The 26,922-nt window shown below is 46.1% G+C and overlaps 1 protein-coding gene across 8 annotated transcripts in view; it reads right to left on the bottom strand.

Moving 5' to 3' along the window:
• MVB12B (multivesicular body subunit 12B) overlaps positions 1–26,922 on the bottom strand; it is a 170,825-nt gene that overhangs the window by 96,593 nt on the left and 47,310 nt on the right. For 7 of the 8 annotated variants that reach the window (XM_033122698.1, XM_033122693.1, XM_033122700.1 and 4 more), the window contains 4 exons: positions 21,518–21,625; positions 16,420–16,516; positions 8,922–9,051; positions 5,314–5,436 (listed from right to left, as the gene is read on the bottom strand). In XM_033122698.1, the coding sequence (XP_032978589.1) occupies positions 5,314–5,436; positions 8,922–9,051; positions 16,420–16,516; positions 21,518–21,625 (458 nt within the window). The remainder of the gene's footprint in view (positions 1–5,313; positions 5,437–8,921; positions 9,052–16,419; positions 16,517–21,517; positions 21,626–26,922) is intronic. The other variant, XM_033122695.1, reaches the window with a different exon arrangement.

Here is a 26,922-nt window from a genome sequence, read left to right as displayed (position 1 = left end):
AGCTTCTCCAGCAGGACACTGGGGACAAGCCTCAGCACCCCAGGCCAATGGACAGGGCAGAGTGGAGCTACCGGAACCACATGTTCCACACTTTCTAGGACAGCCGAGCCCATGTCCACCTACACAGGAGCTGTCCCAGAAATTCCAGCACCCTGCTGCTTATTTCAGATGGACTCTGAAAGGTACAAAAAACACTTGCTGACAGCTCATGCATGCCAATGCTGGGATGGGGACATGGTGCCAGCACTGCCTAGGGCCCCCTGTGTCCTCATTCCTCGAGAGGGGGCCAGGACAACCACTTCGCAGTCATAAGCCTCCTCCCCTGACAATGGCTCTGGTGAGCAAGAAGGTGATGGGTACAAGTCGGGTGATGAGGAAGGACTGAAAGCCATGTGAGCAGGCCTTGGGGACAAGTGCCCTCTGCTCTGTGCCCTCCATACCCACTGGTGCTCCCTGGAATCACCCTTGGCAAAGCGCCTACGCCCCGAACACTCACGTCTGCTGAATCTGAACTTCTGAGGGTGGGGATAGGGAATCTGATACATGTCTTAAATAAGGCTTAGGAAGAACGACTGAAGGTCTCAAAAATCCAAATACTGTTTGAATATTGTCAGCAATCGGGAACACGTGACCTCTTCAGTTGGCTTCTTCAATGCCGTGGAATTCTGACTTTGGGGAAGTTTTCTTCATTCATCTTTAAAAATGTTAAGTCCAAATCTATGTCATTGTAACTTCAGTCCACCTCGTCTGATTTTGCCTTCTGGGGCTCCCAACAACCCACTCCTCCTGGAAACACTTCCACGCATCGACCACTTCAACACCCGAAGCCAGCGGCTGTATCTCTACTCAGCTCAGACCTCAGCAATTCCTCACAAATTCAATGCTTGAGTGGGGTCACTTTTACAAGGTGGTGTGTGGTGGTGGCCACGACCCTCTCAAAATACCTGACAGGTGTGGGACACTGCCTCATGGGATGGCCCCGCTGTGCAGCCAGGCTACATCCCACACACCCAAGCTCGTACCCAGCCCGGTTATTTCACGCAAACCACGGCTCCGCCAGGTCTCCTCAGTTGGGTTCTTGGGCAATTGATTTCTGAACCTCAGGAGGCCCTGTGCGTTTTCACCGCCACCTTTCATCTGCTGGTCCAGCTGTAAAGGAGATGGGGAGTATCGATTCTGTCGTGCAGCACATCAGCTCTCCCTAATGACTCTTTGTCATCTGCAAATTTGATAAGCATGCTTCTGATGTCTTTATGAAGCCACTGGTTCTACAGTTCAGCACAGCAGGGCCCGCAGTTCACGAGGCACCCCCTCTTGGGATCACAGAACCATTCATTCACCCTCACCCCGGGGTTACTGGTGCTCCATCAACTGTGTATTCACTTGCCTCCCAGAACTTTTCCAAACCTCAGTACCAGCAGCCGCCAAACCTTTTCTTCCCAGCAGAACCATCTGTGAGACCCGGTATGTGAGACAGGTGAAGGGAGCGGCTCTGGTTGGAGCAGGAAGGAGCTTCTTCCATCTGCACCCTGCCCCAAGGCAGCGGCACAGAACGGAATCAGAAAAGCCTGCACCGGCCAGACTCGCAAAGCTGAGGCCAGCTTGGAAGCGAGAAGGGGAGATGGGACCGTGCCCCAGCCCCCAGGCCTGCCCCATCCTGATGAAGTAGGTGGGCAGAGGATGGAGTAGCACTGACGCCCAGAGAGAAAACAGAGGCTCCAGGAGGAAGTGCCATGCCCTTCTTCACTTGGAAATCTCAAGAAATGTGTGCAGAGATGTCTGTGTATGAGATAGTCATTGAATGAGAAAGAGGCACTCGACCAAGACGTCTTCTCCTGCCTGTGGCCACAGATGTCGCCAAACACTGCGTCCAGTTCACCAGATACGGCCAAGGGGCAGCCTCGGCCTCTCCAGGGGCCTGTCCTTTCTGAAGGAGGACTGTTTCTGGCCCCCTGACTAGCACTCTCTGCAGAAAGGAAACGGGCAGGAAGCACTCATTCCTGGGGCTGTACCTGCCTCTAGAAAGAGAAGGCAGTTTTGCTAGGACCATGAGGTCCTCAGGTGATGACATATCATCTTTGAAAAGGTCCACCAACTGCCCCTTTTGTGTGAAATAAGCTGGGGGTCACAGCTCTCCAAAAAAAACGGCAGGGAATTCTTTGAAATATGAGTGACAACATAAGAAATGGAGGCAGAGCACACGATTTTAGCTTTTGAGACAAAGGCTCAAGCTCAAGAAGGCAATAAGGTCTGCTACTGGCCCCTCCCTCGTTCCCTTCCAGTTCCCACAGGGGATTTGCTGGGAAAATGGCCTGCTGCCCACCGCTCAGGAACCCCAGGGCCAGTCCTCCCGCCGCTGCCTCCGACTCTGGTCAGTAGAGGGCGATGTAGCACCATATTCTCACTCTTGCCTTGGCTTTGCAGCTTGATCCTGGCGTCCACACAAAGACCTGGCTTAAAGAAGTATTTCTCATGCATGTGGTTTAATACTACATGAGAAAGAAGCAGCAAAACACAAAATTGCTCTGATATGATATCACCTATGTAAAAAGTATACCGAAGAATGACTTGAAGGAAACATAACCAAGGTTCTGCGCCTTTGCTCACTGCAAATGGCATTTCTGTGTCTTCATTATTTTCTATACTCTCAATGTTCTACAAGCTTGTATTACTCTCACAATCTGAAAAAGACCTAGGAGTGCTCAAGGGCTTGGAGTCGTGGGGGCGGCGGGAGAGCGCATGAGGCCCTAGGCTGTTGGAGACGCATTTGTACAAAACGGAATACATGCCAAATCGGAGCTGAGCACTGGGAGGTAACAGGCACTGGACATGCCCTCGGCCCCCGAGGAGTTCACAACTTGACCGCAACACAAAGTGAGGCATAACAACGGAGAAGTGCTCGGAGAAGAGAGTCCCAGCCGCATGGTGTTCAGGGAAGGCTTCCTGTGAGAGGAGGCATTTGAGCTGATATCTAAGGCCCAGATGTGAGACACATCCACCGTATAGGGGTCCACACGAGCAAAGAGACAAAAGCACGAAACAGGAAGATAAGAAGAGGCTACCAGTTCAGCTTAAAGTTTGAGGCTCAGGGGTGGAAAAAAAGACAAGAAGTTGTGGGGACCCACAGAGCCACTGCAGAGCCCCCACTGGGAACACATGCATCACCCACTGCTCACCACCAGAGAGAAAGCTGTCACATTTCTCTGCTGGCGAGAGTACAGAGACCTGAAGCCTCAAGAAATAAAGTAACACCCTCATCATTTCATAAATCTTCAATGGATAATTTGAATAAATAATCAGCATTTCATTTTTTTTTTAAATCAAAGATACTGGATAAGAAAGTAATACAAAAACCAAAGAAACAAAAAAAGCCCTGATGAATTAGGAGGCTCACGTACGTGTACATACCACCTGTAAATTACCGCCCAGCGAGGGAGGAGAGCTTGGGACAGACAGGTGGTTTTCACTGGGAAGCATTAATGTAACTTTCAATTATCCTACTGCGTACTGGCTGACCTAACTCAGCCAAATTAGAATATATTTTATATTGACTACTTTGACATTTGTTTTATTTGGCGAGTAAAACAAAACTGACCCAATTTCCTTGCAGCCATTGTAAACCGTAAACTGTACAAGAGGTTATAAACTATAAGCCTTATAAACACTTTGTTCTGATGCACTACCTCAGCTCTGCCCGGTGCCCCATGGCCTGTGTTCCTGGCCCATCTCACTTCCGTTGCCAGTGACTGTGCCCTCCCACTGACCGGCAAGCTTCTGGAGAGATTGCTCTTCCTGCTTTAACCGGGAGAATCAGTGCTCTTTCCTTATCCAACAGAAAGATAAAACCTGCCCTGAGGCCGTGCCCGTTTCTAGGCCTTTCTAGCCATATGATGTTAGGCTAGAAATAGGGAACAGCTCCAGGGGTGATGAGTCTAAGCTGATCCTGAGCACAGGTGATGGGCCCGAGATGACCCCGAGCACAGGTGATGGGCCCGAGATGACCCGGAGCACAGGTGATGGGCCCGAGATGACCCCGAGCACAGGTGACGCAGAGGTGACACTGATTGCAGCTGTGACAATGCTCTGGGTAGTGACAAAGGAACTGAGCTATGCTAGCCTGGAACTCCTAAGCCAGACAGACACTCAACTGCTCGACCTGCAACTCTAGGTAGCTCATTAGCTATTCGTATCTTTTCAAACTAAAGTGAACCGGAAAACTGCTTCTAAAGTTTCAGGCGATTCCTGGGGTAATTAAGTTTACGTACCACTCTTGGTTTGTGAAACTGTCAGAGAAAGCCCAGACTGTCTTTCTGAGGGATGCCCCGAAGGACAGAGTCCTCTGAGCTGCTGTTATGACAGCACGTCCTTCCGAGAGAGGCAGGTGCTCAGCTCGAGCACCGAGCAGCGCAGACAGCTGGCGTCCACACCACCCTGTTCTCTGTGCCTCCCGGAGGGCACGGTGGGGGTTGTGGAGAGCAGGAGGGGAGCCCCTGTGACTGTTTGGTCCTGTTCCCGACAGATTCATCTCTATCTGCCCACGTGGAAGCTTTTAGATCCGTTCTCATTTACGTTACATCAATCCCCACATGATGCCGCCTCGCCAATTCTTGTTTTATTTATTTTGTAATCCCTCTCTCGAACTTAATCCATCACTGCTGTTTGTTCCTCGTCCTCCAGGACTGTACTAGTGACGCAGATGTTTTTTTAAATCTGACAGCATCCTTTCCCCATCTGCTTCTTGCAGAAAGTGTACAGACCATTACTACCTCTACGACGACTGAAATCAGCTGCAGAGCGACCAGTTTACTCTCCCAAGTTTCTTTGTGGAAACAATTATTAAAACTAACATCCCCTGCAAAACTTCTCACTATTCTCATGCCGAAACTACTGATTTCTTAGTTGTAGCTCATTGGGAAAGGAAACAATATGAAAATGAGCATAATTACTTACCAACCCTCTTGGGTTTCAAATGAGTCGCTGGCCAAGGCAGAGAAGGAATTCCACCTTCTTACAGCCAGTGTTCCAGGGTCTGTGTGCGGCTATGAGCGCTTTAGAAGAGCAAGCCAATTTAAAGTTGCATGTTCTATTTCAGGACCTTTCAGAATATGTACCAAATAGAATACAGAATGGCTTTCACATTCAAGTAATGCAAAGATTTCTAATTGGATTTTTAAACATGTCCTCCAGAGATGTATTGCTTCGGCACCATTTCAGCAGATAGCACGCGGAGGTGTTCTGAAATGTTGTGCAGTGGGACCCGAGACCACGTGACTGTAACACGCATGGCGGCACGAGATGCCAGACAGGCCTCACCTGGGGAGGTTGGGGGCCGGGGTGGAAGCAGCTGACGACTCGGAAGGCGTTGTGGGCTGAGATGAGTCATGATTTCTGGGTACTCTGCCCATTCGATACCAGATCCCCATGCTGTTCAGTTCCCTTTAGGAGAAAAGAGAAATCTTCATGGCGCTGTTTAGCACAAACCATTTACCTGGTGACAAAGCAAACCAACTCCTGTAAAAGAGCCATAGCCTCAAACACCAGGGAATCAATTCTCGTCTACAAAGGGGTTATATCACCTCCTCTGTGCTCTGGGTGTCACAGTTCAGAGCCGAACGTGAGGGCCACTGTCCCAACTAGGTGAGCCTTTATGACATAGTCTTCTCCACCCACCGGAGCTTGTCTTCCTACTGTACCTGGACATTTCCCTTGTTTCTCAGTCTTTAAAATTGTTTTCATTATGCCATTTAATTGTAGGTGTTCACATGACAATCCACTTCAAGTCCTTTGTATGGTTTGGGTGAGACAGAGCAATGGTTTTTAACTCCCAGGGGAATTAGCCTCACCTGTTTCTAGGACATGCCCCAAGTTCTGGATAAAGCTCCTTACTGCAGGGATGTCACCTGCAGGTGGCCTCGTTCTCAGGGTCAACTTGGGAGATATCTTCAAACCACGAAGCAGGTGCCCTATGACAACAACTAAGAGTGGACACAAAAGGGCCTGACAGATGCCACCTCCGGTTTTCTGTGACTTGATAGGCCCGGCCGCACACCACACAGCCACAAGTGTTTATGGGACAGGTTTGTTCTTAGGAATTATAATGAGATTATTTTAGCTACATCCAATTTACAACTTCTCAACTGCCCCAAAGAACTGCATCTTGGGATATAGAGGAATATCATCTCTGCAAAATATGAGAACAGGGTGGCCGGTTTGCTCATTGGTTAGAGCACAGAACTCATAACATCAGGGTCACCAGTTTGATGCCCACATGGGCCAGTGAGCTGCGCCCTCCCACAACTAGATTGAAGACAACAACTTGACTTGGAGCTGAAGGATCCAGGGAAAATACACTGTTCCCCAATAAAATTTTAAAAAATATGAGAACAGACTTGTTCAGTGGCTACTCTAGTAGCCTCTCAGTCTACTGCAATCACGTCTTATTAGGTAGGTGGTTGATTCCAACCGGCTGCACCGACTTCACCACATCTCCACGGTGTCTCTCCCCCTCTCCCTGGTCAGACCTTGGAGGACCTGTTCCCATCTGAGGTTTGTCTCCCCCAGCAGACAACCCAACCCTTGCAAAGTAACATGTGGAGTTGGGCATGTTTTTAAGAGAAAGTCACTTAGAGTTCTGAATTGAGTTCTCTTTCCTTATTGTCTGCCTCTGGAAAAGAAGTTTTGCCCCAAGATGAAACAAAAATATACTGTATTTAACAATCTTTTCAAAATGATATAAAAGAAAGAAGATTCTAGTTTTGATCATCAAGATGCATGGTAAGAATCTATTCTTTAGAATTGGTTACATTGGTTAAAGTGGTATCGTTTATAACTAAAAATACAGATAGTAACTGAAATTAGACTTTAAAAATTCATCATTAAATTGTGGCCTTCTACAAGTTGTATGTAAATGGATGCTTCTAAGATACCTGAAGTATGGTTATGCTCTTAACTATTTCCTACTCCTACTTACATAAATAATTTAAACCATGTTACCAAACAGGGTTTTTGAGCGTGTAGGAAGAGAATGATCATAGAGTCCTTCTCAAGGACCACAAAACCTTGAGATTACTAGCTGAAGAGTCTACACAAACTCTTGTGCACCAAAATGAAAATAATCTCTATTTCTGTGATACCAGCTCCCCAAGCAAACACCACAGCTCCTCTATTGCCCAGCCTGTGTCTAACTTACCGGGAAAGGTTTGAAAGAGGAAGGACTGGGCTTGAGTTAACAAGCAGCAAAATAGAGCACAACCCACACCCAGGAGGCTGACCTCAAAAGCCAAGTAGGAGAACTCGTTCATGGGGACCCATAGGGAGAAGCGAGATGCCTGCAAAGCCGACCAGGGAGGCATACAGCTGAGGGGCTGAAAACCATCGACCACACTGATTAACTGGAAAGACCCGAATTTCAGTTGACTGAAAATAATGAACATCTATTATCTTTTGGACACCCAGCATCCATTCACCTCCCAGCCCCATTTTGACTCCCCGCTGTATTTGGGGGGCAGCTACCCTCTCATTCTTATTCCCTGAGTTTTAATGAAACGGACCCCAATTCCAGCTCAGCACGGGAACAGAGAACATTTTCCAGGTAGCAGTGATGGGTTCAGAGTGCACGTGACCCCCGTGAGCTCAATCAAGACCAACAAGACTGAATTCTAGAACTTCTGTGTGAATTATCGAGAACAGAGACTTGATCTTTGCCGGGACTTGAACCTGGAGAAGTGGGTGAACTGACGGCCCCATTATTTCTCCACGAGGGGAGAACATGTCTGGGGATGGGGTCCCCCGTGAGGAATCAGAGCAAGGAGAGAGGGGGAAACTAGACCCCAGGGATGTCCTCTGACCGCCTACTTCCAGCCACACCTGAAGCCAACCTGCCCCTGAACTCTGCTGTTGTGTCCGCTAACAAATTCTTCTTCTTGCAGAAGCCAGCTTGGGGTGGGTTTCCTGTCACTTACAATCAAAAGAGCCGAGAGGAAATCCTGAGATTCCCCGTACTTAGTATTGATGAAGCGACTTCAGAGCCGGGCCCGTGCCCGGCAGTGAGGCTACAGGTGAATAAGACACAGTGGACCCAGCCCTCAGCAGTCCTCTGCTCGTCGGGGAAGACAAACATCAGACCAAAACACTGCCCCCCAAAATTAGCACGTGGTCATGTCATATCAAGTTTTTCCCCGAATCAGAACCCTCCAATGGCTTCCCGGTGCCCCTGGAATAAAATCCAAACCTCTGTCGTGTCCAACGCGGCCCTGCCACTGCACCCCTCATCCCGACTCCTCCGCGCTCGGCCATGCAGCCTCGCCGGACTGTGTTTGCCCCCTAACGTGCCATGTTCATTCCCACCGTCCACTTGCTCTTCTCCTCTGCATTCAAATCTCTGCATGCTGGTTTCTTCTTGACCTTGAGTTCTCTGCTCCAACGTCACCTTCCTGAGCCCCTAGCTGACATAGCCCCGTTCATTGCTGTGTTTCATTTTCTTCACTAGTTGAAATGGTATCATTTCATTTATTTCCTGTTAGTTGCTCGTCACCCCTGGTACAACACAAACTCTAAGAGAGCAGGCTCTGGTTTGTCCGAGTCACCACCATGTCCAGGGTCTTGGGCCCAGTGGTCACAAAGGAGAGAACACGTTGGCTTTCGGCCATCTGGGAAGGCCCTGAGAGCCTGAAGGACGAGCACACGGAAGGACAGGGGAAGGAAAGGCCTAGATGGAGCAAGCAGCGTGAACAAAGGCACGGAGGGGTCGGCAGTGTGGCGTTTCGGACTGGCTGCGGCATATGCAGGAAGGGCGGAAACGAGAGCTAAGGTCGAAAACCTCATGGGCCCCGCAGAAAATCTGAGGGCTAAGCCCCGAGCAGTGCCCTGACTGACCTGAGTCCTCTCAGCAGACAGAAGAGATCTGTGTTGTTAGGACTTACCCAATAAACGTGTACTGGGGCGGGGCCTGCTTGGTCCGGCCCATGATCCGAATGTCGCAAATTGCAGCTTCAGTTGAATCCCGGGGGATAAATTTAATGCACAGCCTCTTCTTTCTAAAAGCTACTTCCTCTGAAGGAAAGAACAAGGAAAGGTATGAGTCTTCCAGAGATGCCAACATCTCAACTCTGAGCACCATGGCTCCTGTCACATTCCCTCCCAGCAGTGGAAATGACCGGTCATCCTAGTGGCCCTACAGCAGGGCTGGGCTCTACCCTCCTGCCCTCTGCAGGGCCACAGTGGACCGGCCGCGACTGCACAGGAGGCACCAGTTCCCATGCTCTGCGTTCAGGACCCAACCCCAGGCATCCTCTGCAGAGAAGGCGCTCCCAGGGGTACGTCTACCTCTGCAAGGAGAAGCAGCTTGGAATAAACCCTGGGGCTGGCTGCTAAGAGGCACAGAGCTCAGCGCTCCAGCCATCAGACACATACATGCGGACACCCTGAGTATTATTACATTTTACAACCTCGACTTTCTTCCTTTTTACTTTTTACTATAGAAATTTTCAAACATTCCCCAAAGTAGAGAGAACAGTAAATGAATCCACATGTTCTAGTCACCCAGTTTCAACACTGTCAAAAATGGACAAGCTGTTCTCACCCACACACACACCTTAGTTCTGCTGGAGAATTTAAAATGAATCTCCAACACCGCGTCTTGTCACCCGTCAATATCTCAGTAGGCATCTATGGCAGACAATTGTTTTAAACATGACCACCATGCCGTTATCATTCCTAACAAAATGAACAATGATTTCTTACTATCATACAACAGACGGTCTATAGTCAAGTTTTCTCCATTATCTCAAAAATGCCATTTAACTGTTGGTTTGTCTGAATTTGGTTGTTAGGTCTTTTAAGTCTCTTTTACTGTAACAACCTCTCCACTCTTCCTTTGTCTTCTGGGCACTGATTAGTTGGAGAAATTGGGTCATTCCCCTGTACTTCCTGTAAACTGGCAGTTGCAGCTAAAGGCTGTAAGGTTCAGGTTAGATCTAGTTAGGCAGGAACAATTCACAGGTGGTGCCTGCACCTCCTATGGTATCACGTCACGTGACATGGCATCCAGCTATGCCACCCTTGGCTTCCAGTGGTGTCAGCCTGGTGCCTGGTTATAAAGTCCCCCAACACCCATTCTCTGAGCAGTGTTTACTTCCCCCATGACTGTTGTCTAGATCTATAATTTCACTAAAGATTTCAAAATGGTTATTTCAAAATCTGTCATTCCTTCTGCTTTTATTAGCTGGAATTCTCCTATATAAAAAATAACTTTTTCCTCAACTACTTGATCTCTCTGAAATAGGCTTTGTATAGGGGAGAAAAGATAAATACATGACTCTTGCATTTATCAAGTCTTTGAGTAGTGAGTCAGTGCACTAGCAACCTCCAGTGGTGACCAAGAAGGTATTGGTTTGTTCATCTGTGGTTTTTAAACGTGAGTTTCAGTCAGTTGCAGTTACTCAGTACATGAGTCAGATGGAATCTGGGTTGAAGTCCCAACTCTGCCATTTTCCAGCACTATGACCTTAATTTCTCTTAGCCTCGGTTCCATCATCTGTAAAAGGGAGTTAATGAAACCCCACCCCGTAGGAGCAAAGAGTGGGTGAAATGGGATAAAACATACGCTTCACTTAGCCCAGTGCCTGGCACATAGCAAGTGCTCAATCAAGAATAGCCATGAATATAACATCATTATTACACGGAAGCCTCCAGCACACAATTTACGTCAGGGTTTGGCATTGGCTTTCAAGACCTTTTGGTCCTGGGGCAGGAAACAAGCACATACAAATCAGGGAGCAGAATGAGGAAGGGAGGGCAGTCCCGCAGCTGGTGCTGACGTCACCAATGGGAGACAGAATCAGTGGTGGTGTTTGGTTGTTGTTGGGGGGGGGGATTATTTTTAAAAGAGCCAGGTGGAAGCTCAGAAAATTTGTGGGTTCTTTTCCTAGGCGAGGAAACTGAGGGCTAGGGCAGACCTGCAAGCTATGAACAATAATGTCCTGAATCCAGACCCCAAATGTTGTACCCAACAAGGCAGAGATTGTATCCTGGGGGAAAATGGCCTGAGCAACCCTGCACCTTCAAAAACTATTAGCTGATAAGATCAGGCCTTTGAAAGTATGAGAAGGTGAGATTTGTCCTCCAAGTAAACGAAAATGTAGGTATTTTACTTGCGTTTGCTAGGCTGCTCTTTGCTCTATTCCTCCATCTAGGCAAACTCGGGGTAAGAGATGGAGCCGCTGATCACACATGCTTAAACAGGCCTAGTTTTAAGTCAACACATTAGAGAGTCAACAGAAACGTGTTCAGTCACGCTAATGAACACAGAGGAAGGACACAGCATTTTACCAAAACAGTCTTCCACTTTTTAAGTACTATATGGATTGCAACAACTGTATTTTAAATTAATTACAGCAGTCTCATCTTTTTGGCTGACTTTATAAAATCAGGTCCTTAAATGCACTCAAACTGCAGCACAGAGCAGACTGACCATAGGTTTATCTGGTCAGCTTGGGCTCAGCTGTCCCCTGGGTAAAGGTTCCAGGAAGTGATTGTATGACCCAAAACGAATAGGCTAGCCTAAACTCACCCTCCTTGTGTGATCAGAAACCTGGTGAAGATGCCAGGACAACCTCAGGACAACACAGCGCAGCAACCAACATGCCCCTAATTACCGGGAGAGGCTTCCCACCCAGGCTCATCCCACAGCAGCCACACCACAGGCCACGCAGGACTCAGCCCTGGGCCTCCTCACTTAACTGGTTCAGCAAATTGAGAGGAAAATGCAGGATGGGAAATCCCTTCTGGCTCCACAGTGTACCAATAGAAAGACATTATAAGTCAATTCGTTGTCAAAAGCGAACACCAATGTAAAGTTTAAAACTAAGAAAAACACTGAGAAAAAGTGGGAACTTGATACAAGTCTATAGGCAATTTTAGTTCTGCAGCAGACAAGTCATTAAGAATAAGCGAAAGCAGCAAGCAAACACTTGTGAAAATGTTCAGTCTTGCTAATAAATAATGAAGTGAAAATTAAATAAAATTATCATAGCAAAACTAAATAAAAATTTAAAACCTATGCTGGCAGGCCTGTGAAAAACAGGTACAAGTCTGGATCATTAGTGGCACTGTGAATTGGTATTCTGGAAGTTAATCTGGCAAGAGAGTAATAAAGCTTATCTTTATTGAGCCCATCCTCTGAGCAAGGCCCAGTGTATGGTGGGTACCTCAGGTGATTCAAAGATAAATTAAACATGGATCTTGCCCTCAAAGAAAGAGATAAGTAGCAATGGAGACATGGAGACATGGAGAAAACATATAAACGGTTAAAATGCAAGCTAAAAACATTATGAAGTAGACAACATCCCCCCATTTTACAGATGAGAAAACCGAGGCCCAGTACGGTCAAGTCCTACAGCTTGTTGCAAGGGGCAGAGCCAGACTCAATATCATGTGAGTATGGCTCCAGAGCACACGTTCTCCACTATGCCCAGCCGCAGTTTGTCCCAGTGGAGGCAAAGATGGGAATTCAGAGGCAGAATCGATCACTCCCTTTGGCTTCCCACCACTGTAACTCACATGTGCTTACTTCCCTCCCTCCCTTCAATAAATGTGTGCTGTGCCTGGTGCGATGAAAAGCAATCAAGAAGGCAGACCTCCACATGAGGATAGCCCTGACCACTGATGTTGTTAGGCATCCTTGTTTTCAGGACCAGGTCACCCACTACACTAAGGTCCTTGAGGGGAGGGCTGGGACCTCAGTCATCTTTCTATCCCACAGCCTGCAGTGCTGACTAGGCACTCATCAATCTTAACTGCCTTGGAGAGGAGAGCTTGCTTCAAACTGGTATCTAGGGACCAGAGGCTGCCTGATGCAGGTGGGAGAACTTAGGATCACCCTGAAAGACGCGGAGGGTGTGGACATTCAGAGTTGAGGGAAAGGGCATTTCAGGCAGGGAAAACAACAAAGCAAATATGTAGAGTTAGAAAAGAAAGGGGTATAAAAAGTGAACAGTGGGTGGCTCGGGTTGGGTAAAGTATAGGGTGCTTGAAGATGAGGAATACGTTTGTAGAGGAAGGTTGGGGATAGACCACAGAGGGCCTAAACCCAGTAGACTCAAGTACTTGGAAACTCATCACAAGGAAATCATTCAAAATCTACACTACAGCCAAACTGATGTATAGATTCAACACCATTCCTATCAAAATCCTAGCTGGTTTCTTTATGGAAATTGACAAATCTTAAAATTCACCTGGAAATTCAAGGGACCCAGAAAAAAAAAAAAAGAAAATCATGGGACCCAGAATAGCCAAAATAATCTTGAAAAAAGAGAAACAAAGTTGGAGGACTCATACTGCCTGGTTTCAAAACCTGCTACAAAACTACAGTACTCAAGACTGCGATACTGACATAAGGAAAGACAGAGATCAATGGAAGAGAACTCAGAGCCTAGAAACAAACTCTCACGTTTATAGTCAACTGATTTTCAACAAGGATGAGACAATTCAGCAGGGGAAAGAAAGGTTACTCCACTGGATATTCACATGCAGAAGAATAAAGGTGGACACATAACTCATACCATACACAAAAACTAACTTAAAGTGGATCAAAGACATAAATGTAAGCGCTAAAACTATAAATGTCTTAGAAAAAAACATAGGCATAAATCTTGGTGAACATGGATTAGGCAGTAGTTCCTTAGGTATGTCACCAAAAGTATAAGCAACAAAGAAAAAAAACAGATAAATGGAACTCCATCAAAATAAAAAAAAACTTCTATATTTCAAAGGACATCAAGAAAGTGAAAAGAAAACCCACAGAAAATTTTGCAAATCATATAATTGATAAAGGATTTACATCTATAATATAGTTGACCCTTGGACAACATGAGGGTTGGGGGGCTGCCCCCCGGCACAAAAATCCACATATAACTTTTGACTCCCCCAAAATTTAACAACTAATAGCCTACTATTGACTGGAAGCCTTACCAATAACATAAAGTTGATTAACACGTATTTTGCATGTCATATGTATTATATACTATATTCTTACAATAAAGCAAGTTGGAGAAAAGAAAACGTTATTAAGAAAATCATAAGAAAAAATACATTTACTGTATGTATTCAAAAAATCCATATATAAGTGGACCTCTGTGATTTAAACCCATGTTGTTCAAGGGTCAACTGTATATTAAAATATTCTTACAACACAATAATGAGAGGACAACCCAATTTAAAATGGCAAAGATAAGAACAGACATTTTTCCAGAGAAGAGCTCGTACAAATGAAATGGCCAACAAGCACATGAGAAGATCCTCAACATCATTAGTCACCAGGGAAATACAAATCAAAACCCCAATGAGAGACCACTTGACACCCACTAAGATGGCTAGAATAAAAAAGAATGACAATAACAAGTGTTGGTGAAGATGTAGAGAAATTGGAACCTTCCTACACTGCTGGTAGGAATATACAATGTTGTTGCTCCTTTGAAAAACAGTTTGGCAGTTCCTCAAAAGTTAAATATAGAGTAACCATATGACTCCAATTCCACACCTAGGTAATGAAAACATGTCCACACAAAAGTTTGTACACGAATGTTCATAGCAGCATTATTCACAATAGCCAAGAATAGAAATAACCCAAATAGCCATCAATTGAATGGATAAGCAAAATGTGGTATACCCATATAAATGGAATATTTGCCAATAAAAAGAATGAAGTACTAATACACACTACAGTATGGATGAACTTTGAAAGCATTATGCTAAATGAAAGAAGCCAATCAAAAAGACCACAAACTGTATGATTCCATTTATATAAGATGTCCAGAACAGGCAAGTCTATATAGAAAGTAGATTAGTGATTGCCTAGGGCTGGCAGTGGGTGAGAGCGTGAGGACTGGGGAGAAATGGAAAGTGCTTGCTACTAATAAGTACAGAGGTTTTTTTGGAGGGTGATGAAATGTTCTAAAATTGATTGTGGTAATGATTGCACAACTCTGTGAATACTCTAAAAACCACAGAATTATATGCTTTAAATGGGTAAATTGTATATGGTATGTGAATTATATCTGAATAAAGCTGTTACCAAAAAACCCTCATATGTAAGTATATAATACAAACTTTATCTGTATAAGGTGCTTTAACACGTGCTCTTATGGAGTGACATTCTGGTTAAAAGTGCGGCTGGTGTCAGACTTGTGTATTCTAGTTAGTCCACTACTTCTAGATGTGTGACCTTGGATAAGTCCTTTAATCCCTAAGTGTTAATAGTTACTGTGCCTCGTTTATCTCATATGTGCAATGGGTTTAATAATACCCATCTCCCAATAGGGGTCTTCTGAAGATTCAATATATCAAGTGTGTAAAGCATTTATCACAGGGGTTAGCATACAGTAATAACATACTAAATATCAGCTATAATAATTATTAGGTAATACACATAATCACAAACAAGTAAAAGCAAAATGTCCAAAAGCGAGGAGACTATTAAGAAAACAAAAATATGCTTCGCAATGGCATCTACTTGTTTCACTAAAATAGCAGCCAGGTGGCTGTCTGTATAGAGATGGAAGTTCTGATCGATGTGAAATGCTAGCAAGAAAAAAGCAAAACACAGTGGGTCCAAGACGGGGCTAACTATGGAAAAAATCAAGTATGTATGACACAGAATGAGACACAAAATTTCATAAATAAATCGTGTGTTATAAAGAAAGATTCTCTGCATTTGGTTTTGATTGACTGCTTCACAGTTGTAGGTATCCTAAAGTTGGTAAGAGTAATTAAAAGTGAAACGGGTTAAGCGATATCACATCAAAACGAGGAGGCTTCCCAGCACTGGTTAGTTAGTAACTGACAGGCTCGACAAGAACCGGAAAGCACTCCAGGACCCTGAAGGCGCTTCCTATCCATCCGTCAGCCATTCACTTCTGCTCGGTTCTGCTCAGGGCTCCATGTATTCGCTTACAATGAATCCTGTGTACTCTACCCTTCAGTTCTTCTCGTGCTGGCTTTTCTGGTGAGCTCCAAGAGCTAAAAATGGGGACATTATTGTACTTATATTCCCTGGGCGTCTTTTGATTTTTTTCCCTTTTGCTTCTGGGTCTTGTGCCAAGCTTGGCTTCAGCAGCACCAGAGGATGCACTAAAGACGAGTTCTCACCAGCTTCTTCGTCCATTCCTGCGTGACCGATTCAGCAGGGAGCCCCATTCTAAGAGAAAAGCACATTCTGCTCACTTACATGGTACTAACCAGAACACTGCAAACTCCTTGGAGAACCAAGTCAGACATGCGTCAAAAGCTGCAGGGTTTATTCATGGGCACGCGGTAAGGACTCCTAAAATGTTTCCAAAGAAAAGTGCACATAAAAAATATCTAAAAATACACCTGGAGGAAGGAAAGTCTCATTGTGATGAGTGGTACTAAAGGATGACTCACGTGTGTCCACCGTCTCCTGAATTGGGATGAAGCCCACAGGCAGAGTGTCCTTGATGTCAATGAGCTTCATATCCACTAACACGTTCCCTAAATGACTCTTGGGAAGAAAGAAAAGAGATACAGACTATTAATCTGAACATGCCTGTGCTGGGTTTGCCATTTTGGCTTCGAGACGGCATATTTAACACAAGGACTCTTGCAGCTTTACGACAGTAGGTTAATTAGAGTAGGTGCCACTTAATGCTCCCCAGCGGTCACACAGGGACTCAGTGGCCCCCAGGAAGGAGCTTCATCTGCAGAACCTCAAAGCCACTCACTCACTTGGACGTGGCCTTGGTTAGAAGGAGCGGCAACCCAGGAGACGCTTGAGACATAACCCAGCAGAGGGCAGCTGTGCACAGGTCCTGGGACCAGGCTGCCACTCAGCCCAGAGCACCAGCTCTCAGGCCCAGCAGGTTTTAGGCAGTCGCCTGGGGGAGACAGCTGCAGCTAAACCTGAGAGAGAACCAATCGCACTCCTAAGTGATCACCAGTCTGCATATCGACACGCATTTTGGTTGCTAGATACATTCTGTAAAATCCCAAGAATAATAAACTAATTCAGAGTGAAAAGCCCTGTTGCCTCAATATTACACATCTTCTAAAATGACGTGCACCAGGGTCTCTTAAAGTTTCTATTTAGTGGTAGTGTGGGGGGTCCACAGTGCACAGTTTCCATAACCAGCGCAAAAGTATCTTCCGAAGATGGCACATACCACTCTGTAATTGCGAGAGAGAACTCTCTGCAAACACGCTGGCATGTGCAGCTGCATTTCAGGTTGGAAACAAGCTCTAAAGATACCTATCCTACAACTTAACTATGTGAGGCCACCTCAGAGAGTTCATTAAGATCTTCAGAGTCATTTGCAGCTTAGTTCCCCCTCCCTAGCTAGAGCCAGTTAAGGAAAGACTTATGGCTTCCGATCCCAAACCTCTCCTGTTAGGAAGCACTTTGCACGCCCATTTCCCAGAAGCTCCTCATTCCCAGAAGCCCGGCACGAGCACACTGTTGCCTTGTTCTGTGTTCCTGGACTAGCCTGTCAGTCACTCCGGTCTCCTCTGGCCCCGCACTAAGTCCTCAGGCCTTGTTGCCCTCTTGCTCAGAGAAGGGCTTGCACCTCCCTCTCCGCTCCCCACATGGGAGGCCAGCCCCGCCCCCACAATGTCAACACTAACTGTGAGAGCCAGTCAGGGAGTTGTTAGCATCTAAACTCTCCTGGCACTCTTTGTTTTCCGTCATTCCAATGTATCATGGCATATTTGTGAGGTTATTCAATATCTGTCTTCCCACTAGAGTTTAAGAAGCATGAGGACCAAAACTCTGGATTTACTACTTGGATTTACTACTGTAAATCCAAGCGTAGCCTACTTCTTGGCACACAGTAGGTGCTCGATCAATATTTGCTGAATAAATTAATATTTCTTGGTGCATTTTTAATGGGGTGGGCCCCTCAAAGTCAGAGATCGAATTGGATTTGCTTGGATGACAAATCTAAACTACATCAATAAACACATTAAAAGTATATTTAATAAATACATTATAAACTGAAAGTACACAAATGAAATAAACTCTTCAAAATTTAACTCTGAAGATCCAGGTGTCAGGTGTAAACTATGATCGCTGTTTTTACAGCACTGTTGTCACAAAACTGTTTCTCTCAGAACCCTTGTGTTGGCCAACAATTTTATATTATTACATCCAGGTATCTGGGCCTCAGGAAAACAACGCACCGTACCGCACAGCAAGTGGAAAGTGGACCCTCACGAATGTGGAATAAATCTCTGACCGTGCAGGAAGGGTTTGAACCGTTAACCTAGCTCGCAAACATCAGCTGCTTTCAGAATCGCCTCATCTAATCTATCATAATTTTTTCTCATGGCAGTTGTGTTTCCATGTCATCACTGCTTTTCTGCATTGAGAAATTAACAACTGGGTATGTTTCCCTGCCCCGGAGATAGATGGGCATTCATCAATATCTTTCTCAAATGTCTTCTGCTTGACAAGTTGAGTTTTACAGAAGTCAACTGCAAACCACTTAGCGACCTCACCCTCCACACTCTACAACTGGCCCTGATCATAAAACCAGAACATCAGCCGTGCGGCCATTAAAAAAAAAAAAAAAAAAAAAAACATCCAAGAACCCTCTCGTGCATACAAAATGGGAGGCTGCACTGTCAGAGCTTCCTGCAGTCCAAGTGGGGTCCCTCTGCGCATGGCGCTGCTGCTGTACTGGGTTTAATACAGTAGGTCTGCAGCACCATTAATTTTGCGAGTTCCTCTCCCCTCCCCCATCTCATGCTCCCTTTCATTTCCTCCTCATAAATATGAAGAACGTATTCCCAATCCTTGTTGAGCAAATGATTCATGCCAAAAGCCCAATATGCACTGACTCAGGGTATTTATATTGTCTCTGGTAGCCAGTATTTGCTAGTATACTGTAATTATTTTTGACAACCTTGCATTTAAGGTAGCCACAGATAACCAACTTAATATTCAAATGTTCATAAATCCTTCTGTTTAATATCCTCCCTACCTAATCTATGTACATTATTATTACAGGTAATGCAGAAAGTACAGGGCATGAAAAGTGCAATTAATCTCGATCCTTCCCCAGGAAGCAATGTCACTCTAAAGCCAGGTTTCTGTATTAATAGCATTATTGGGGGAAAGAAATTTAGGTTCCAAAGGAGTCTCCCAAAACTCCTACACTGGGAGTCTCAAGTCACCTAATTAAGATTCTGTCCAGTCTTGAGATCCCACGTCCCTCCTTTACAGTTGTAAAAAATCATGCTACGCAGTCTTGGCTCTGACAGCAGGGCCAGCACACACTGGCTGCAACAGACTAAATTATGCCTCCTTCCTGCTCTGCTCCTGGGCTAGCAAGTGGGCCCCTGCCACTCCCTTGCAATGGGTCCCTTTAGCTCTCATGACAGGATCCATTCATTCTTTTTCTGAAAACAAAATGCACCTATTTCCTATGCTGCTTCAAAAGAGAGGTGAAGGTTTCTCCCACTGCCCTCGTCCTATCTTACATCCCTCATCACAGCCCACCTGCCACGCCCAGCCCTCAGGGACTATGACACACAAAGTAGACACTCAATAAACATCTCTTTAATGTTTTATAAATGTTGACTAAATTAATGCATTTTCTGGAATACGCTCACCTAGGACACCCCAAATTAACAAGCCCTGGTGACTTCTCTCTGTCATTTTTAGACCTGTCTCTCTCCCCACACCAAGGGATTGGGGACTCTTCTGGCCTAGAGTACCAATAACCCACAGCCTTTGGGGGAATGCAACAAAAACAGGCATTGAAAACGATCAGAGAGATCGCGGCTGTCCTCTGAGGCCACAGTCTTGAACTGAAGCCTCTTCAGTCAGGACAGGTGAAGGCTGAGCAGAGATCAGTAATGACACCGTGACACCACTGAGCAGAGCGAGGGTGTGAACACGAGCTGTTCAAATCCTCGGGAGTTTGTCCACACAGCCCTGAGCGGCAGTGAACGCACTGACCTTCTGCCAGCGGCAGCCAGCGGACAGACAGAGGTGACAACAGCTAAAAACATAAATAGCTTCAAAAAAAGCGTTTAGGTAAACCCCCGGGACAAAGAGGCGAGGGGTGTGCCGTGCAGGAGGGAAGAATGGGGTCGTGGGGGGGTGACCCTAACTTCGTGAGCCCCCCGTCTGGAAGGAAATCCAGCCTTCACACCTGCCCCTCGGTGTCTCACAGGCTGCACAACCAGCCCCAGGGACCTGCTCAGACTCTTGACAGGCTCCGCTGCCGCCTTCTGGCCTGGATGAAAAAGATTTCGTGTTTCGTGCCAGGCCTGTCCTTGCTCCCCTAGAAACTCTGTACTTTACAAGTCTAGGTTACTCTCATAATTGGGGGGGGAATTAAAGCAATGACTTTTCCCCCAGTTCTGAATATGCTAGGAATAATTTTCCCAACAAAGACTTCTCAACAAACACAGGAATGATGGGGAGAAGGCAGTGACAGCCGGAGACGTGTGTGCCTGTCTACACCCAGGAAACGCTGAAGGGACACAAAGACCCCATGTCAGGACCATGAGCTGTGAGGGCGTGTGACGGGGAGAAAGACTGTTACTTTTCCCTTTTCATGCTTCTCAATGAGGATGTTTGCAGTTTTTTTCTTTTTAAACCATGAGCATACATTACTGTTATAATAAAATTAATAAAAATATTTCAAAATAAAACCAAACACCTTTGCATTAGAAAGAGACAATGACATTTAGGCCAAAAATAAAATGTCACCCACAAAAATGAAAAATTTGACTGCTCTCTTATTTGGGTCTAGGGAACACAGGTGACCTTGGACAAGCACAGAAACTCTCTGTGGAAGGAGCTAATACTTCAGCTGTCTCAGGATGGAAGGGGTATATTTACAGGGTGCCTAGACAGGCCTCACACACAGTGGATATTCAGGAAAGCTATTTCTCTTATTTCTAAGCCGCCCATTAAAACACTATTGGAAAAGCCTTAGTAGGCAGCTTTCAAATTTCCTAATTTATGGGCCCAAGTATTAAAAACAGCATACTAAAAGAAATCTATACACATGGTGGGCGCCTACCTGCAGAAACACAAAATGTCACAGGTAATGTATCGACTCGGAGAGAAAGTCAGTCATTTTGGAAACAAAGCCGTATCTGTGGAAAGGGGTGACCATGCAGCATCTTTCTAGCTCTGCCTCCATTTGTTGGTCAGCTTTAAATCCCGCTCCACTGCAAAGTTCTCATATTCACACTACCTGGGCTCTGTTACTTGGCGGAAAGGTAGGCAAAGGAGAGCTGTGGGAGAAATTTCCTGGTTTCCTCCTAAGAATACATTTTAAAGGAATTCACCGTCCACTTCGGTAACTGGTTAATAATACTGTTAATAAATGAAACACAGCATTAGCTGCTGACTCTACCCGGTTCACTACAACCTTAGATAAACTCATATGGCAGTGAAAATAAACCACAACAAAACCTGAGGAAATTTCAAACAGGAAGTAAATGACTTGTGCTCACTCAGCAAATGGAAAAGCACTACTAGACTTACATTTTCTTTGGAAAATGATCTTGTGAAACACAGGTATCTGGTAACCTTGGACTTAAATAAGCCGTCTTTCCAGAGGTCAGCATCCACACCATCTGCTGTCTGTGCAACCTACACCAAAGAGACAGAGAGAAGGGCTGCAGGTAAGGCAGGGTGGAACGGAGGTGTGCGCCAGCAGCTTCTTCGCACCTATGCCAATTAACCCCGGCCGGAACTCTCACGGCATCTCATTAGTTTATTTCACTAGGGCCCTGGGAAGAGATTTTCCAAAAGGGGAAAAGGGAGAGTGTGTGAAAAATACAACTTCTAAAAATATTGTCCCTGGGGATGCCATTGATTAAAGACGTCCTGACAAAAGTGGTTCTAATGAGAAAAGAGCAACTTTTGTTGTAATGGACCAAGAAGGGATTGGATAAGTCAGCACATTAAGTTGCTCATTACCACTTACTCGGGGGATGGTACGGGGTGCAGAAAAAAGTCCAATGGGGTGTGAAATGCTACCTGAGAGGGGCATCGCCTGTGTAGAGACTGACAAGGCTGCCTGCTCCCGGACCCTGGGGCCAGCCAGGGTGCCAGGGCTCTACTGGGGTCTGGGAGCAGGCGTCAGGAAATTTCGCTCCTCACTGTGTCTTCTTGGTACAAGCTCTGCGAGTGGTACTCAAGATCAGAAACTGTATCATGATACAAAAATTAAAAAAGATTCAGTTCCTTGTTTCTAGTCTCACTAGGAAGCCATTTGCTCGTGTACACCGGTAGAAATTTTCCCCTAAGAAGTATTCAAGGATGAAGCCAGCCTTGATTTGAGTCTTACGGTGCCTGTGCACTGGGCTGCAGGGTGAAGGTCCACGTGTGGTGGGAAAGAGTTTACAGCGAGGCTGGCGAAGAGGAGAGAAAAGACTGGGGAGGGCGGTGGTCCCCCACCTCTTCCAGACTGTGCTATGAATGGGCTGTCGGGGCGTGGTCCGCTTTCTCACTCGGCAGCCTAAGGTGACAGCATTCTCAGAGGATTAATCAGCCTTCCACACCTTGACTGGCACCCTGAGGGGGGACACTGGGAAGGCTGAGGGAACAGCACCCCATTCGGGGTGAACTCTGAAGGGTCTTCCAGCAGCCTGCGCGCTGCTGTCTCCCCAGCCGTCCTTATAGGTTCACACGTAGGGATGCAGTCCTTGATCTGACAAGCTCCCGGCCACGCTGACAAACTGCTGAAAGCGCCTCTACTCTTTACACGAAAAACTGCCTGGATTCAACCCTATCCCGTGTACCTGCTCACAGCACCCCAATGGCCTCTGTCACATGCACAGGCCAGGGACGTGTGGGGGCTGCTCCGCCAGGACATTCCCAGGGCCCCCCACAGCCGCATTCTCTGAGGCTGCCTCCGAAAAGCCCACAGGCCCATGGGCAAAACAAAAATGCTTTTTTTCCCCCCCAAACCCAACAATTATAAATGAGCAAATGTAACAAACAGAGAAGAAAGGTCCTTGTGTTAAATATGCAAATATGTTTGACCTGAAATCTGGAGGAGGAATGGTATGGGGGTAATTTTAGGAACCGTCCTCTCCAAGTATGTCACCCACACAGAAAGAAACACAATGGAACAGGATCAGACCTCATCAGCATTTCCCCCCATAACGTTCATACATAAAGTTTCCTGGAAAACATGAGATTTAAGGCAGTGGCCCCAACTCTCCACCACCAAGGATCCCTTTTGTTTGTTTCCTCCCATGGATTACATGTTTTGAAAGATTTTTTGTTTTCCAAACTCTACGTTTAGTGTATTTCCTCAATTCTAGGGTGTAGTCATTTGGGAATCATTTGGATTTGAAGAACACGCCTTCAGGAAAAAAGAAATAGTATCATATCAAAATGTACAATCGATGTTAAGACGCATCCCAATTCCTGAACCACTAAAATGTGAAAATAAAAAATGCTGTGGGAACAAAGAAATAAGGGAATCTTTGTGGTTTCTCTATAATAAATGCATTATTTTTGATGCATTAAAAAAATAGTATGCAGAGCACTCGAAGTCTGTGGAACCACAGGCTGGGACCTCAGAAGGAAGAAGCTGTGTCTCTGACCTTCCACCAGAAAGGAAGGGGGTTCAGAAGGGATCACTGGATATTTGGAAATTCCATTGAGGGATGGTGTGCAGCCTAAATCAGAGCTACTGTTTCCAGGGTTTCAAAATGACGATTTCCTCCTCTCACCATTGCTAGAATGTTCCTTTTTCTGAGTGAGAAGACACCTTGACCTGACAAAGCGGCCAGTGCAGGAATGCTGAGGGCAGTCGGGCTGCCCTCCTCACAGGTCCTCTCTGTCCCGGCAGTTACTCTCCAGCCCGGGTATGGGAAGCATATGAACGGACAACCAAAGGCCTAGCTTTGTCCTGAGGCCACAACTCGTTTGCAATGAAGTAAAAATGTGTAATGCCCTGGCATTCCCAGCCTTGCCCCTGTGGCAATCCATTGTACCCAGAAGCTTCTTTCCAATCCAGTCACATAAAGGTGCTTACTAACCCAAACCCAAATGCTTCCCACCCCAAGATAGATGGGCTAAGACGAGCTAACGACCTCTAAGATTAATTATGTGTGATGCGGGTATCTGCACAGGGTGCCCCTACAGAGGTTCACGTCTAAACTCTGACCCAGTGAACCCAGCAGTCAGTCTCTGAGTCCCAAGGTGGGAAGTTTGGGTCGGGGGGCTTCTCCTGAGGGCCCTGTGGGGTTAGAGGAGACGATGTGTGTGCAAAGTGCCTACCTCAGTGCTCACCAGGGAGCACCCACAAAGCCAGTGCTAACATTCTAAACTGAAAACGAGGACATTCATTGAAACAAATATTGAAAACGATGTCATGCTACATCAGGATTCAAACGTCCTCAATTGTCACAGTGGGGCCCAGCTCCAGCCTCTGGCCTTCTGGGGTTCCTAACCCATCTTTGGGACTAGATCTGGTCCCCAAACACGAATTACATGCTTGGGAGCTTAACATTTACCTGCCTCTATTATCCACAGGGTGGCACCTGTTCTGATTGCCATTTAGCCCCTATGCTAAGCAGAGCGCCTGACACATATGGGCTCAATCAGAACTTGTGGAAGGAAGGAATGAAAGCAGCAGCCATTCAATCAGACACGAAGTGTGAGAAGCCACAGACCCCGCTAGCCACCCAAGGAAGGTAAGCAGAATTTTGAAAAATGGAATTTTCAGGATTTAATACCTTGAGTGGAGGATATCCCCCTCAAAATCAGCACTCTGTGAGGCCACGTACACATTTCAACAATTGGGCCACTTATTTTTCTGGTTATCTTTCTTGTGCCCTACTTTCTTCCCCGGATGACTAGAGTACGATCGATGCCAAGGCTGAGTGCAGTGCCCCTAGAGCATCTGTTACAGACGGCTTTACACTCACACTCACACACTCACACTCACACACACATACACTCACACATAGTCTCATACACACTCTCACACTCACACACACATACACACATATGTACTCACACACACACACATACTCACATACTCTCATACACACACTCACACATACACACACATTCATACACACGTACATATTCACACTCACACACATGTACTCACACACACATACTCTCATACACACACTCAAACACACTCACGTGCACACACACATACACTCACACATACTCTCATACACACACACACATATACACACATTCATACACACATACATATTCACATTCACACACATACACACATTCACATACACACTCATACACATACTCACCCTCACACACACATACACTCACTCTTTCACACACTCACACACACACACTCATTCTCACACACATATACATATTCACATTCACACACATTCATACACACACATACACATACACACTCATACATACCCTCAGACACACCTTCACATAGGCACACACACACACTCCCTCTTCTCTCTCTCACACACACACACACACACACACACACACACTCTCATACCATCCCTCTCTGGCATCTCCTTGGGTTCAAGAGTCGCCTCTAAGGAGGAGCAGGTTGAACACATGGGTTTCTCTCTCTTTGTTGATATTCTTCTAAAATGACAATCAAGTGGAGAAAGCATAAACCCGCTAAAATAAGGAGTAAGAGAGGAGTACAACACAAGAGAGATGCCAACAAATGTCTGGCAGTGTGGAAAGTGGGAGGTACAGCTGAACAGAGCAGAGGGGTTGACATTTAAAGGCCTGGAGGGGTTAATGATTCACCCCTCAGGGCGGCAGGGCTAGAGGCCACCAGATACCATGGACCCACCCGGGGGTGGAAGGCAGGGAGGGCGCGGAGGGCGTGGAGGGAGTGGTGGGAGTGGAGGTGGGTGGATTCAGGGCTGACACAGGCAGACTGGAACAAGCTCTACAAACAAAGCAGTCAGACTCCCAGATCCCCACCCTCGCTTCGGATCTATTTTCTGCAGAAAAGGGAACCAGTAAGGCTCAGGACTCCAGAACACCAGCCTGGTTGATGGGGAAGGAGGTGATGGAGGAAGTGAGACACCAGAGTGCAAACGGGGTTAACTATGCACACTGAATGGTGGGCCCCCTTCCCCTGCCACTACCAGGTTCACCCTCGTTCCTGCTTCGGGCACCTCGACAGCCAGCTGAACCCCCTCAATGCCGGACAGTGAAGGAGACGTCTCCGGAGAAACTGAAGCGTGCCGGAGAGCAGACTTTGGAGGTCTCCTGCTACAGAAGCTCAGTCCTACTGCATCACCCTTCACGCTGTGAAACCCACCCCACAGATCCAACCCCACCACCTGGCACTCCTCACTCTGAAATATAAACGAACAACAAACGATCAGCAGGCACTGCGGCAAAAGTCGCAGATATGAAAGGCAGGGCCCAAATTAGAAAAAGGAAAAGTTGGAGGTAGCACAGCTAACATGAGGAAACAATGAAAGCTAAGGAACAAACAACCAAACCTACAATTGATAGCCTCAGAGGGAAGAGGGAACACATTGCATCCACCAAACAAGAATGGACGAGTGTGAAAATGTTTTTAAAAGGAACAATTTAGGAACAATACAAAGAGCCTAGAAATATAAAAGTTATAGATAAGCTATAGGATCAATACGGCATTCAACTACTGTAATTTCCAGAAGGAAAAATAAAAAATGGAAGAGAACTGTGCCTCCATATTAATGAGGTCCTGAGTATTCAAGTACAGAGAATGAAAAAGTCCCACCACGAAGCAAAACCACAGAGAATCCCACCAAATTTGGGATAAAGAAACCACCTTTAACACTTGTAGAGAAATAACAGGTCATATACTAAGGCAATGACAAACACACAATGCTGTACATTACATCCCCATGACTTAATTATTTTATACCTGGAAGCTTGTACCTGTTGACTCTATCTGGTTTTTATAATTAAAAAAA

The sequence above is a fragment of the Rhinolophus ferrumequinum genome, chromosome 12 (genome assembly GCF_004115265.2).
Source record: "Rhinolophus ferrumequinum isolate MPI-CBG mRhiFer1 chromosome 12, mRhiFer1_v1.p, whole genome shotgun sequence".
Classification (NCBI taxonomy): Eukaryota; Metazoa; Chordata; class Mammalia; order Chiroptera; family Rhinolophidae; genus Rhinolophus; species Rhinolophus ferrumequinum.
This window is presented reverse-complemented; position numbering and strand designations above follow the sequence as displayed.